Below are 13360 nucleotides of genomic sequence, written 5' to 3'. Positions count from 1 at the left end.
CGTTCATTATGCGATGTGATGATTTTGAAATTTTCGTCCTATCCATCGCATTTTGTAATTCAGAAGATGGAACACAATGAACTTGGTCCACCCTGCATGATTGTGGGTCAGATACAAATGGAGACAGATGTTTGGCATTGTGCTCACCAGAGCACTCTCCTGCCCCCATCTGGACATAAGCAGAAAAATCTAGCAGTGTTGTGTTTCGGGAAAAAAGAAAAAAAGAAAATAGGGTGAGCTGGGGAATAAAAGCTTAAAAGACTGTGTGATATTTTATTTAGGAAAACGCTGAAAAGATGAATTTTTCAGTGGCATTGATCTGTACGGATTTGCTCCCATTCCACATTCTTGCCGCGAGCTGTGGCCTTGCGCTCTGCGGGCTTAACATGTTATGTGCGTGCAGGTGTCTTTCAGCGTGAATCGTGTCCAAGTGAGGCTGTCTGTCGCTCACAGCCACAGGCGATGGCTTTAACACCAGAGCTCGGCATCAGGCGAGCACTGGCAAGGAGCAGAGTCGTATTTCAGCGGAGTCTGGGGAGATGCTGACAACTGCAGCCCTGTTATTGTCTGAGAACTCTGCCTTAAGCACTGCTCTGATGTGCCACATGATGCTCCAGAGTGAAAAATATCACTGTCCCTCCTCTAACAGGAGAGCTGATTGCATGTGTTCTATGGTTTCACCCAGCGTTTGGGTGTTATGCTATAATACCAGGGTTTTTTGGTTGTTTTTTTTTTAACCCTTTGTCTTGGATGTCAATCACCTCATTTCTCGCGGTCACATATCGGCTCCTTGTGATGTGACTCGTGAGGTGAAGAATAATCTATAATTTCCTGTTAACCAATCAGCCTTATTACACGCTGAATGTCTGACTCTGCAGTTGCACTGCCATTTCCCCTTGTCAAAATTATGGTGACACAGCCCAACCCATTTGCACTAATGGAGTAAATTCCTCATGCTCTAATGGGTTGCTGGACTAAGCTGGGCATTCAGGGCCAGAATTCAAAATGAGAAATTTAAGCATCAGCATACGTCTGCGGTATAGTATAGGGAACATTTAACTCCTCCCCTCTAACTGTAAAATTGTAGCTTATGTAACATTTGGCTTCAGAATTCGTGGAGTGACTTGTGGTGAAAAAAGGCTCAAAGACAGGAAAGCAGAACCAGCTTTAGTGGTTGCCATGCCGCCTCGAGACTTCGACAGTAGTTTTACTGTGAAGGTGTGCAGCTTTCAATGTCAGTGTAGAAAACAAAACACACAAGAAAGTGGTGGACTTACTATTATCATATGCCTGGCAATTGAGGCTAAAAGTTAAAGGACGTCTTATACAGATATGCAACTCATAAAACAGCTGAAGTCATAGTGAGAGCCTCATTATAAACTCTAGTGGAGGTTGATGGATGTCAGCCTTTTTTTACTTCTATCCCCAGCAGGGCCTGTGCAACAGTATACTTTTCTACCTAGGCAAGCACACACCTCTTTCTTTCTTCTTTCTGTGTACATGTCACAGATCATTAAGCGCCTTCTGCCACAGTGCTCTACGTGCTGCGAGGATGTGCTAATTAAAGCTTTGGTGTATGATTAATAGTCTCGTCTTGGAAAACTTAGGTTCATGCAATACCACTTGTGGCCATAATGTACCCTGACATTCCTTTGGCTGCTGTGGGAGATGGAGGGGGGAAAAAAGAAAACGGAGAAGTGCAAGAATGGCATGTGAATAGGAAAGCGGTGCAATGCTCCAAACGGAGGGGGCTATTTTGCTGTAGAGTGGGCTTATTTCTTATTGAGTGTGACCTCATTTCAAACACTGAATTCCCATCGTCCCCTGTCAGCGCAGCTGCGGCACACTGCTCCGCTGAAATAAGAGGGGGCATTGCGCTACAGTGATACCAAGTCTACCCTCCTGTAGATTGTGGCTTCAGAGGTGGCCATTTGAAAGCTTCAAAGTCCATAGCTGGGAGTGCTGTGTAATGGCTCCTCTAGTCCTTCTGTTTTGGAGGAAGAGACTGATTTCCCCGCATCCACTATAAAGTCCAGCTATAACATAAACCAAGGATGGAGCAGGAAACAACTTCTAGTGAAGTGTTTTGAAAGGGTTATTAAAGGATCTGAGGCAAGGGGTACTGAGTGGTATGTTCAAGCAAAGCAGTGGGATTGGTGCACTTCATTGAACTCACACTGGTTAGACCACAAATGCAATCCATTTATGCATGTCAGTAAAGAAAGCTCATTTCAGCTGGAAAGACATGTTGAGGGTTTTTTCTTTTTTAACTTTTGGCAATTGAACATAATTAAAAACACTTCATCCTCCGTGGCGGTCTGTTCCCATAGCTGCGTCGCTTCACGATCCTCCTGCCTCCTGGAAATATATTTGTTTCAGCTACGCTGACATCGTGTTTGATTGATGTGGAATGACATCACTGAATTTGGAATTGCGATCAGGACATGTTTGGATAAATGCAATACAAGGTTTCGGTGCCATATGAATTCTTTTCAGAAACATGTGGGAAACACACCCAGCTCCCTATGTAGCCTGGGGATCCTTCTGAGCCTTTCTCTCCCTTGTTCTCTCTCAGTAATTTTCTAGCAGCCTTCTCTGTTCTGTCTCTTTTTTAACTTCTCTCTGTCTTAAATCTCTCTTCCTCTTCTTCTGTTCCACAACTGCATGTCCACTCAATGTATACATAGATATACACAGAGCTCTTATCTCTTCTGATCTAGTCCTAGCTGCAGGTCTGCTCATGCACATGCCTTACACAATCAGTTTGAAGGTAAAATCACTTACGATGCACGCAGACTGAGGTCAGGCTTACATGTTGTGCTCCAAACGTTTGATCTTGTTTATTGTGTTGCTGTAACTCTGTTCGCCTGACACTCTTAACTCTGATGCAAAATGGCATTCTTGGACCCTTGACAACGTTCTTCATCATTTAGTCACCCTGAGATCCCCCTGGCTTGACCTAGTTTCTTGACTGCCTGTTCTGCAGCAATGTCACATTTGCAGATGTAGATGCTTTCCCTTTTTCACCTCACAGGTCACACAGTGTCAGGCTTTGCTTCTCTCATTTTCATTTGTTTACTTATTAGCATGCATGTATGTTTGGGTTTCTAGGGAGACATCCAGCAGCTAATGATTGTAGCAGACCATCGTGCTGCCTATGACTACTGTGAGCACTACAGCCCTGATTGTGAAGTGCCATCCCCTGACCAGCCACAGAACCAGGACCCCGGCACAGACAACGCTGTGAGTAACATTACTTTTCTGCTTTTCAAATCATCTCTCGCTCCATGTTTTATTCTGGCACTACTCTAAAAGATTTTTTTGTGATTCACTGGAAGATACAGAATGAATTCAAATCAGTAAAAGTATCAAAAAAAAAGCCTGGTTAAACAAAAAGGTATTTAGGTGGTTTTTAAAGTGTACACAGAATCGGCTTCCCAGTCTTCAGTCTCATACGCAGAACAACCAGCAGATTCTGATCCTGTGATCCAAGCCTATGAGCAGCAGTGTGCTTTGTAAGGAGCTGGGATAAACAGTGTGTTTAGAGCTCAGTATGTGAAAACGAGAATTTTAAAACAAATTCTAAAACCTACTGGAAGCCAGTGTAAAGAATATAAAATGGGAGTGATGCTAGCTCGATTGTGGGAACCCGTTAATAATCTGGCCGCAGCATTCTTTATTGCTTGAAGACGTGAAAGAGATCATTTATCTAAGCCAGTAAGCAAAGCATTACAATAATCTAAGGACGATGAAAAAAATGCATGAATAATTTTCTCCAGTTCCAAAAGAGACCATAAGTTGCAATTTAGAAATGTTCCTTAAATGAGAATAGCAGGAACAAGACATGAATTTTACATGTGAGTTGAAACCTAGAGAGGATTCAAATATTACACCAAGGTTTGTAGCACTGACTGATTTGAACAAAATGAAGTAAGAGCCCGACTGATTTGAGAATATAAATCACAAGGAGATATAATCATGTCTTAGTCTTGTTGACATTTAAAATAAGGTAATTATTAAAGTGCCAATCAATAACCTTGGTTAAACCATGGACTAAGGTGAGCAGCCTGCGCAGCTGGTGAGGCTTAAAAGACATATATAGGTGAGTGTCATCGTCATAGAAAAAGCTTGAATGGTGCTTGAATTGTGATAGCAAAAGAAAGGATGTAGAAAAAAAATTGTAAAAAAAATTGTAATGTACCCAGTACTGAACCTTGTGGAACCCCACAGCTTAAAGAATGGTAAATGGTAAATGGCCAGTATTTGTATAGCGCTTTTACTAGTCCCTAAGGACCCCAAAGCACTTTACACATCCAGTCATCCACCCATTCACACACTGGTGATGGCAAGCTACATTCTGACCACCACCAGTAGGCAACGGGTGAAGTGTCTTGCCCAAGGACACAACGACCGAGACTGTCCGAGATGGGGCTTGAACCGGCAACCTTCCAATTACAAGGCGAACTCCCAACTCTTGAGTCAAGATCGCCCAGAAGCAGTGTTAGAAGAGAAAATGCTCATCCATGAGAAAGAAAGAAATGTAATGCAGAGCCAGAGATAACAATGATGTGGTTTTTTTAATTATGCCTCTGTACAATCCCACAATGTATTTTAAAGCCAGTAATCAAAATGTGCAAAAGTCTAGAACTGCTGGATGTCAACAAACGCTGTGTTTCCCATGAAGATGTTAGTGTACAAAAACCTATGCACCTAATTATACATAAATGACAAAAAAATAAATAAATCACAAGTTTCTTCCAAGTTTTTTTTTTACTTGTTAACCAGTGCATAAGTGTAAGTGCAGCTTTGTAGGCTACCGCTTACTAGAAGCAGTTTTTGTAGATTCTTTACATACAGAATGAAACTACACATTATAGAATCCAACAAAAGAACCACTTAGTATTTTCTTGCTGGTCTTACTCATGGAAATGATTTCCCTTAAACCATAATTGTCTCTAATACTCAAATCAGATCTTTGTTGGATCCTGTGCTGAAAAGAGCCTCTTGGCATTGTGTAAGAGACCTGCAATGTGCCAGAGGAAAAGTGCTGACTGGGAAGAACCAAGTTATCAGTCTATGCATTTACTTAATCATGTTTAGGAATGATGATGTGGTGCCTGCCTAAGCTTGCATTCATGCACTGTGTCATTTTCCCCACTGAATACCAATATACTCAGTGTGTGCTAATTAACGGGATGTCAAAGAAGTGTTACAGGATGAACAGGAAGCTCTTCCTTTTGACTTTTTGATTTGCCCAGGGCCCTGTTTGTTACACAAAATCTTGCCCCTCTGTTTTCCTCTTTTCTAAAGATAGGTGCTGGAGTCATTAGGCAAACTATGTAAGAGCAATTTGTCATTCAATCATAGCAGTTTACAACAGGCAGATACAGTGTGAGCTTTCCACAAGGAGGAGGAACTCCTGTGTGCTTCTGATCGATGGTCGACCGGTTGTACAAACATGAGCCAGCCAGAGGCAATAGCGCAGTGCAACATATTTAAAAATCATGTTGCAAATAATTGATTGCCAATCTTTCTCTCTCAGTCATACAATCTCTTAATGCTGGTGGAATGTTTTTCTCCCTTTAGAAGAAAGAGGAGGACAGCTACTATTATGAATACCCTTACTACGATGATTTGGAAAAGCCTTATGACTCAACTCTTGATTCTGAGACAACTGAGACAACCACAAAAGAGGTACCATTTCATGTTTGCTCTAAATGCCCGCATCTTATACATAACTGTATTGTTTCTATGTTACTACAGTAAAGCGTCCAATGCCAACGTCCCCCTCCAAATATCTTTACAGGAGACAGAAGGGGACAGTCTGATCACAGGGGGTGAGATTTTGAAAGGCAGTTCTACTGGCACCGACTGGACCTCCATCTCCACCGGCTCATCCTCTCGCTCATCCAGCAGCTCTTCAAGTACTGCCACTGGAGGAGGAGAAGATGATTACGCATTGGGGGTCACGTACGGCACCTATGAGGGCTATGACGACTACTATGACTCCACGCCTGGACCTGGTGGCGTTGATACCTCTCGAAGTGTCACCATCACCGGCATCGGCACTGGGGGCGAGCTGGACCTGGGAGCAGGGGGAAGGGTTGATTTGGATGCCGGGACTGGAACGAAGGTCATCACCACTGGTGAAAGGACTACAGTCACAATCTCCAGCAACAAAACATCAGTAGGTGGACATTAATCATGGGAGTTAATTGTTGTCAGTATTACTGTACACCTTTATGAATGGTATTGTACTTTGTATATATTCATTTTATTTTCTTTGTTCTTTTAAAAAAACTTTAAGAAGTTTGTAGCGCAGGAAAAATCAGACAAAGGTAGGGTGACAGAATACACAAACATGTATGTAGGAATAGGTCATAGATAATAACTACTGATTTGTGAATAATGGGACATAAATATAAATTGGGCTTATTATGTAATATTATATTACAGTTTATTTCTAACTAACTAGGCGGCTCATTCTCATTCAGTTGACATAAAACCTTTTTGGGGCCTTCTTGAAAGAAATGTAAAGAATGTAAAAATAAGGTCAGAGGTCAAATGTGACTAGATAGATAGTAAAGTCTACAATAAATAAACAAAAAAGTTAATGTAAAAGTGCCACAGGTGCCTAGTAAGGGTCTGAGAAAATGTACATATGCAACCGTGATTAAAAACAAAGAAAAGTAAAAATGAAGCATAGATTGGATGCAAACTATAGTGTGATGTTTAGAATCTCCATGTACCAGTATCATTTCCTACATGCTGCCAATACAAATGAAGGCAGTAGAATTTAAAGCATAGTTTTAAAGATAAAAGACGTTTCATGAAAGTTTGACCTTATTTGACCTTGATTTGAGATTCAAAGTTAAGTGATATTTATGTGTGTAAACAATAGCAGTAAGAAACATGGTTTTAAATAGCTATATGTAGCATTATTATCAGCATTAAATCTATTGACCTTGAAGGATAGGTCAGAGGTCAAACTTGTCATGATATTTTAAATCCCTATCCGATACTTTTATACGTTGACACACCACAATGGTAAGTCAATTATAATTAGATTGTCAAATCAATAAGTTTATCTTGAAAATGTTGGTGGATGTAGGCCCAATGTTAATGGATTGTTAACACCACCCCACTCTACACCCCTACAAAATGTGATCAGAATTCATTCAAAACTTTTCGAGCTATCATGTTTATGGATGGAATGGTATTCAAAAGGCCACATTGCCAGTTATCCTCAATTATTCTGTCCTGTTAATTGTTCCAACAGGCAGGAGCCTCCCATGATGACTACGGAACCTATGGATATGACGACTATGACTTTGACAGGACCCACACCATTGATGGAGATGGCAGCAGCAGTACAATAAACATTGGAGGTGGAGGCAGCAGCAGCAGCAGTACTCTGAACATTGGAGGTGGAGGCAGCAGCAGCAGCAGTACTCTGAACATTGGAGGTGGAGGCAGCAGCAGAAGCACTACTGTGCACGTCAGTGGTGGAGGTGGTGGTAGCAGCAGCAGCAGTACTCTGAACATTGGAGGTGGTGGTAGCAGCAGCAGCAGTTCCACCATCACCCTCGGGGGTGGAGGAAGTTCCGTGTCAGTGGGAGGCGGCTCAGCCAGCGCAGGCACCGGAAACCGAGGGTCCATCGCCACCGGCACTGGCCTGGGTGTGGATGCCTATGATTACATGGAAGGGTTCAATCAGGAGGACCTGAAAAACTATGACGGAGAGCTAGATGAAACCTACGATTACGGCACAGAGCTGCCTAACATAGGGCTGCCTGCTAACACTCAGGATTATGGGCAGGTGAAATTAAACAGGATACACTGCAGAATAAAAATAAATCATAAAGGTGATGAAGATAAGTGAGGGTGGGCTGACTTTGTTTTTGTGTCTGTGCTGTGTAGGGTTACGGAGCTCATGGTGAGAAAGGACAGAAGGGAGAGCCTGCTGTTATTGAGCCTGTGAGTATGACTGTTTGAACAACATACACAAGCAGCAGACGAAGGCTCCGTTTGGGCTCATGGGGAGGACATATGTGTAATCTACATCTAAACACAAACTATCCCTTACTTCCTGAATAAGGCTCCATAAGCCACACAAGCTCACCACAGTTTTCTGTTAGCATCCTCGGACGAGGCCTTGCTCCTGGCTGTTCATCGGGGCTAAAGCATAAACATTTGTTGTAGAGCCATGCGGCAATTGTTAATAAGCTCTAAACAAGGTGTAGGTAGCATGTAATCACAAGGGAAGTAAAACCAGGAAGAACAATAGGAAGTTTTAAAGGAATTGTTCAATTATAAAACCTAAAACAGACACTCATATATATATACAGGTAACACTGTGAAAATGTCTTCCTATATGGATATATATGCCACAAAAGGTTTGCATGTATCTAATACAGCACCAGCTGTTTTACTTCAAACAGAAGTCATGGAGCTCCACCAGGCATATATGCCTCTGTGACTGAGTGCCTTCAGTGTTTACAGAAGGAGTTCATGTTTTTTGAGTCCACTTCCTTAATGACCTTTTGTGTATGCACACGTGTAAGCATGCTGGAACACACATACGCAACCTCCCAGTGTGCTTTTGTCCCTTTGCAACATGCAAAAAGCTGTGAGGTAGGAAACTAAGAAAGCTAAAAAATTACAAAAGGGCAACATGTTATAATACAGCCCTCGACTGAGGGTGTAATTCCCCTGTAACTGAGTGGACTTTCTATGTATTTTTTTTAAATAGTATGCAATAAGATTTACCTACAAATACTTAATGATAGGTACACTAAAATAAGGAGATAACAAGTCAGATTTTTACAGGAAAGACGATTCTGTAAATACATTTATTTGGTCAGTAAGTAATTTTAAGTAGCACAACGTCAGGATATTTTGCAGGAATTTTGACAGAAATTATGCTACAAGTATAAGTGTGGGCTGTATTATGAAGTGCTAACTTCAATGAAAAATAAATACATGTACAGACCCAGCCCCTCAATCAGTAGCCGCAATGCAGGTGACACACAGGAATAACTGCAGGGATTGAAGAAAAAAAAAAACAAGTCTGAAGGAAGTGTTTAAAATAAAAATGCTCTGAAGGCAGCTTGAACTTTGGAGAGTGGGCAGAATTTTAATCTCAGAAAGCAAAAAGCCAAATTGCTACCACAAGAGCAAACAAGGCAGTATTTATGTAGCTGTAGAGCTGCACTGATGCATCTGTTAAGTCAGAGCCTTGAGTCATTGAGACATTGAAATGAGATGAACTGCTATTATTGCCTGTGCAGTGTTACTGATCAGGCCTAACCCTAACTCAAACACTAACCCTACACTTAGACTGAACTAATTCCAAAATGTTCATAGACATGGCTAAACTGGCTTTATGTTTCAGTTTGCATGTGTGAATAAGTTTAACATCCCCACTGATCTGATTAGCCCTTAACTTAACTTGTCCGGGTAGGGGAAGCACCTCAGGATGGCTTTGCCTGTTGTTTGCAGCCACTCTCTCGTTCTCTGTGGATCTACTGCAAACACAGCTGCAGTGACAGGCATGCATGCACATGAGTCAGCAAAGATGGGAACATGATGAAGGGACAAGTTTACAAGTGAACGTTTTCCTGTGTATTGTACTCAAGTGTGACAGTGTTGTTTGGAGCCACTTGCTTATGAATGAGGCATAATGATTTGTGCTTGTGTGTTTCAGGGAATGTTAGTGGAAGGTCCGGCTGGGCCTGAAGGGCCAACAGTAAGTAAATCTTCCTGTCTCTTAACTTCCTGTGTTTTCCTTTCCCACCCCCCCTCGCATCGTAATTGCTGCCGTTTTTCTTGGCAGCCGCTTGGTAAAGAAAAGCCAATAGAGCTTCCTTTCACGCATTCATTGTTTGTCTGCACTACCAGAAAATTCAAGTTTTAATGCTTTGCTGGCTCCCGATGCAAAAAGGAGTGGCCCGAGCAGTTCCCCCAAAGCGGTTTTTTGACTAGATTAGATGTCGAAGGAACGTCGTCATTTATTTAGGAAGATTCCTTTAATACAGATTTGCTTTGACACCCTGCAGATGGAGTCCAGCCACTGAAGCGTTGCACTACAATATAAACAAATAAGAATACCCCACAAAGATTTACAGCTTCACAGCCTCTCTTATAAAATATTGCCACATGCACATTCCGTTCTGCTGTATGTGACCATTTTGCAAGATGAAGGCAAAACCTTGTGTTGTATTGTGTGTATATATAGAAGTTAAATGAGGTCTTCTGTTTAAAATAGGGTCTCCCTGGACCCCCAGGTGCTTCCGGCCCACCAGGCAGTCCTGGAGATTCTGGAGAGAGGGTAAGGTTTTTTTTTTTTTTTAATGTCCTAAACATCACCATAGGTTTACAAATACAAATAATAAAACACTCACTTGTGTTTGTAATTTCCCATCTAAGGGTCTTCCAGGTCGTCCTGGTCTTCCTGGTGCTGATGGCCTGCCAGGACCTCCTGGAACTGTCCTGATGCTGCCTGTAAGTAAAATACAATTATTCTTCTTCTTCTTCCAAAGTCAGAAATTCTAACTTAGTGCTTTAATCCTTGTTTAACCTCCTTTAAGACCAATTGTTATTATTGACACAGTGTTTTATCGATAACTTATACAATGAAGTGGAATAAAGGGGGTTTCCCATCAAGCCATTTATGATGAGCCTAACCCTTACGAGTAGGGCTGGGTTTTGATAATCGATTTATCGATTAAAATCGATTCTGGCTTGGATAACGTGATATCAATTCATTAAAATCCTGAATCGATTTTTTAATATAAATTTATTTTGCCCGAAACACCAGAATCTCAGGTGAAACCTCACAAAATTTCAACAACCACCAAACAGCTAAAACAGTAAAAGAGAGCAGGTACACGGATTCTGCACAAAGACATAAACACAAAGCGCGGACCCGCCGACGGATCAGAATCAGTGAGATGTTGCCTTTCTCACCCGACGGCAGGGACACGGTCGGGGCTGAAAGATGACAGCTCGCTGATTCTGATGTTTCGGCGGGTCCGCGCTTTGTGTTTACGCCCTTTTTGCGCCGATTCTACAGCTATTAGTTTTATCTCTCTCCAAACAATATTGACCAAACCAGCAGCAAAAGAAGATCCAAACTACGCTTCACATAAACATCGTCATGAATTCCCTCTTAGTTTTGCTGTTTTGCTTCCAACATGATAAAATCACATGTCATGCTCTCTCTCTCTCTCTCTCTCTGTACTTCAAGAACAGTTTCCCATCTAAAAGTCTGTTTTCTGCATTATTCGCTTGCTTGTTACGCACAAGTCTACCGTTGTTTACAGCGCTGTCGGCCGCTGTTTTTTTCCTTTTACTAACTTCCGAAAAGAAAACCTAATTTCTGCTGTTCAATAGGCTTCTGAACAAATTGAAACAAAATTGAAACAAAACGCTTAGCCGTGTCTCTAATAAAACCGCTGTAACTTCAGAGGTGATGTTCATATGTTGATTAATGGTTTTCTTTCGTTTTCGATCTACTGCAGAATATTTTTATAAAATCCCAGGCCAGGAAAATCACCTTCGTGTTTTTCTGTGTTTTATCTTCAGCTACTTTGACATAAAGGCATCTGCTGTGACGCTTATACCTTTGATAAAGTCTTGCGAGTGTCAGCTTCCTTTTTATAGATACAAAAATATGTAAATGTACTGATCTGAATTATAATATTTCTGACTGTCTGAGGCAAAATTTCCCAGATACAAATCGAATTGAATTGAATCGTGGATCGAATCGTTTCGGCACCTTGTGAATCGGAATCGAATCGATTCTAGAAATCAGTGAGGATACCCAGCCCTACTTACGAGTGTTTTGTTGCATAAATATGTGCTTCAACATGTTGAGTGAGATTCTTAAATAACAGCTGTAATGTCAGCTGCTTTAAGTTCACAAACACAAATCCTAGCCAAGTCAGCAAAGTCAATGCTACCGAGCATCTTTTTTTTTTTCTATGTCAGACTTGACCGCAACAGTTGCTCAGACATCCTAATAGCTTCCTGTGATGTCTACCTCCTCCGCTTTCTTTATTAGGTGCTGGGAAAATGCTGCTGCTGCGGTTGTAACTGATTAGTTGTGCAGATACAGAGTTGTGGTTTCAGGATTCCTCAAAAACTGTCTGGCGGAGCCATGTGGCAAGCTCTGTCTGGACAAGGTGTTCTGGTGTATCCGCTGGCAGAAAGCCGGCGATCCTTGAGCTCCAAGTCTAATGAGAATCGACGCCAACATGAGCAGCACGGCAGGGTTAGGTGGCAAATCTAGACACTGGTGAAGCAGCTTCTCTTTGTCGTCTGTGGACGTCTGGCTTTTTTTTTAGCCATTTCTTGATAAATCAGAACATCTCGTTTGCATGGCAGAGATAGAATCAAGTGGACGAAGAAAAACTGCGGGATTTGCGGGAAAATATGAAAAAATATTGTTTTTATTCAGCTGCAGTACATCTGACTCATCCCTGATGTTCTAGATCAACGGTTTGTATTTTGCTTCGTGGCAACAACCCTCTCTGTGACTTTGAAATCCTGCACAGCATTTCACTGCTGTGTTGCCTCTGCATCTGCAGCTCAACTGACAGTCAGTCTCCTGAGGACTGTGCCGTGTAATCCAAACCAAGATGTCTGGCCCAAACAAAGTCAAGAGTTGCACCATAGGCATGAATATTCATGTTAGGGTGTAATGCTGGCTTATCACCACCAGATGGCAGTCGAATGTGAACATTATGGCCTGCAAGCAGCCATGGATGGAGCTGATTTGACAGCTGGAGGCTGTAGCATAGTTGTTGTTGTTTTTTTGTTGTTGTTTTTCTTAAATGGACAGACTGTATTAAAGAAATATTAGAGCTATTGTTGGTAACAGTGTGTGGCTGTATAAACTTAAAAGATTTTTGCCACAGGCCAGCACTTTAGTCCTTCCACATGCTTCTCTTGGCTCTCATTTTTTTGTTTCTTGTGTATTCCTTTTTATGGGACTGAAGTCTCACCAAGCTATCATTCCTTCCATAGTTCAGACTCAGCGCCGGAGGTGACTCTGGGCAGAAGGGACCTGCTGTATCAGCACAGGAGGCCCAGATGCAAGCCATCATGCAGCAGGCTAGGGTAACAGTTTACACCTTCACATTTATGCTATTTTTACTGCTCTTTGTTGCTAAACTCTGCAAACTATAAGATTCTCATGTGGAAAATATCTTATTTCAGATGATTTCATTCTAAACTTTTTTCCCTCACTTCTCCTCAAATGTCATATTTTTTTTAATTTTTGTTTCGTTTTTAACATTTTGTTACTGCTTATCACGTGACTTTTGCTGTATTTGCGGCACATTTCCTACAATGTTTT

General features: G+C 41.7%; 1 protein-coding gene across 3 annotated transcripts in view; it reads left to right on the top strand.

Annotated features, from left to right (window-relative positions):
• Nucleotides 1-13360, top strand: part of col5a1 (procollagen, type V, alpha 1) — a 74643-nt gene that overhangs the window by 30012 nt on the left and 31271 nt on the right. For 2 of the 3 annotated variants that reach the window (XM_084935657.1, XM_084935656.1), the window contains exons 5-13: nucleotides 3112-3243; nucleotides 5587-5694; nucleotides 5807-6187; nucleotides 7280-7819; nucleotides 7921-7977; nucleotides 9707-9748; nucleotides 10268-10330; nucleotides 10429-10503; nucleotides 13030-13122. In XM_084935657.1, coding sequence (XP_084791783.1) covers nucleotides 3112-3243; nucleotides 5587-5694; nucleotides 5807-6187; nucleotides 7280-7819; nucleotides 7921-7977; nucleotides 9707-9748; nucleotides 10268-10330; nucleotides 10429-10503; nucleotides 13030-13122 — 1491 coding nt within the window. The remainder of the gene's footprint in view (nucleotides 1-3111; nucleotides 3244-5586; nucleotides 5695-5806; nucleotides 6188-7279; nucleotides 7820-7920; nucleotides 7978-9706; nucleotides 9749-10267; nucleotides 10331-10428; nucleotides 10504-13029; nucleotides 13123-13360) is intronic. The other variant, XM_084935658.1, reaches the window with a different exon arrangement.

Source organism: Perissodus microlepis, chromosome 7 (genome assembly GCF_051167445.1).
Source record: "Perissodus microlepis isolate ML-2025 ecotype Zambia chromosome 7, ASM5116744v1, whole genome shotgun sequence".
NCBI classification, from domain to species: domain Eukaryota; kingdom Metazoa; phylum Chordata; class Actinopteri; order Cichliformes; family Cichlidae; genus Perissodus; species Perissodus microlepis.
Note: the sequence above shows the minus strand (reverse complement) of the source record. Positions and strands in the feature narration are given on the sequence as shown.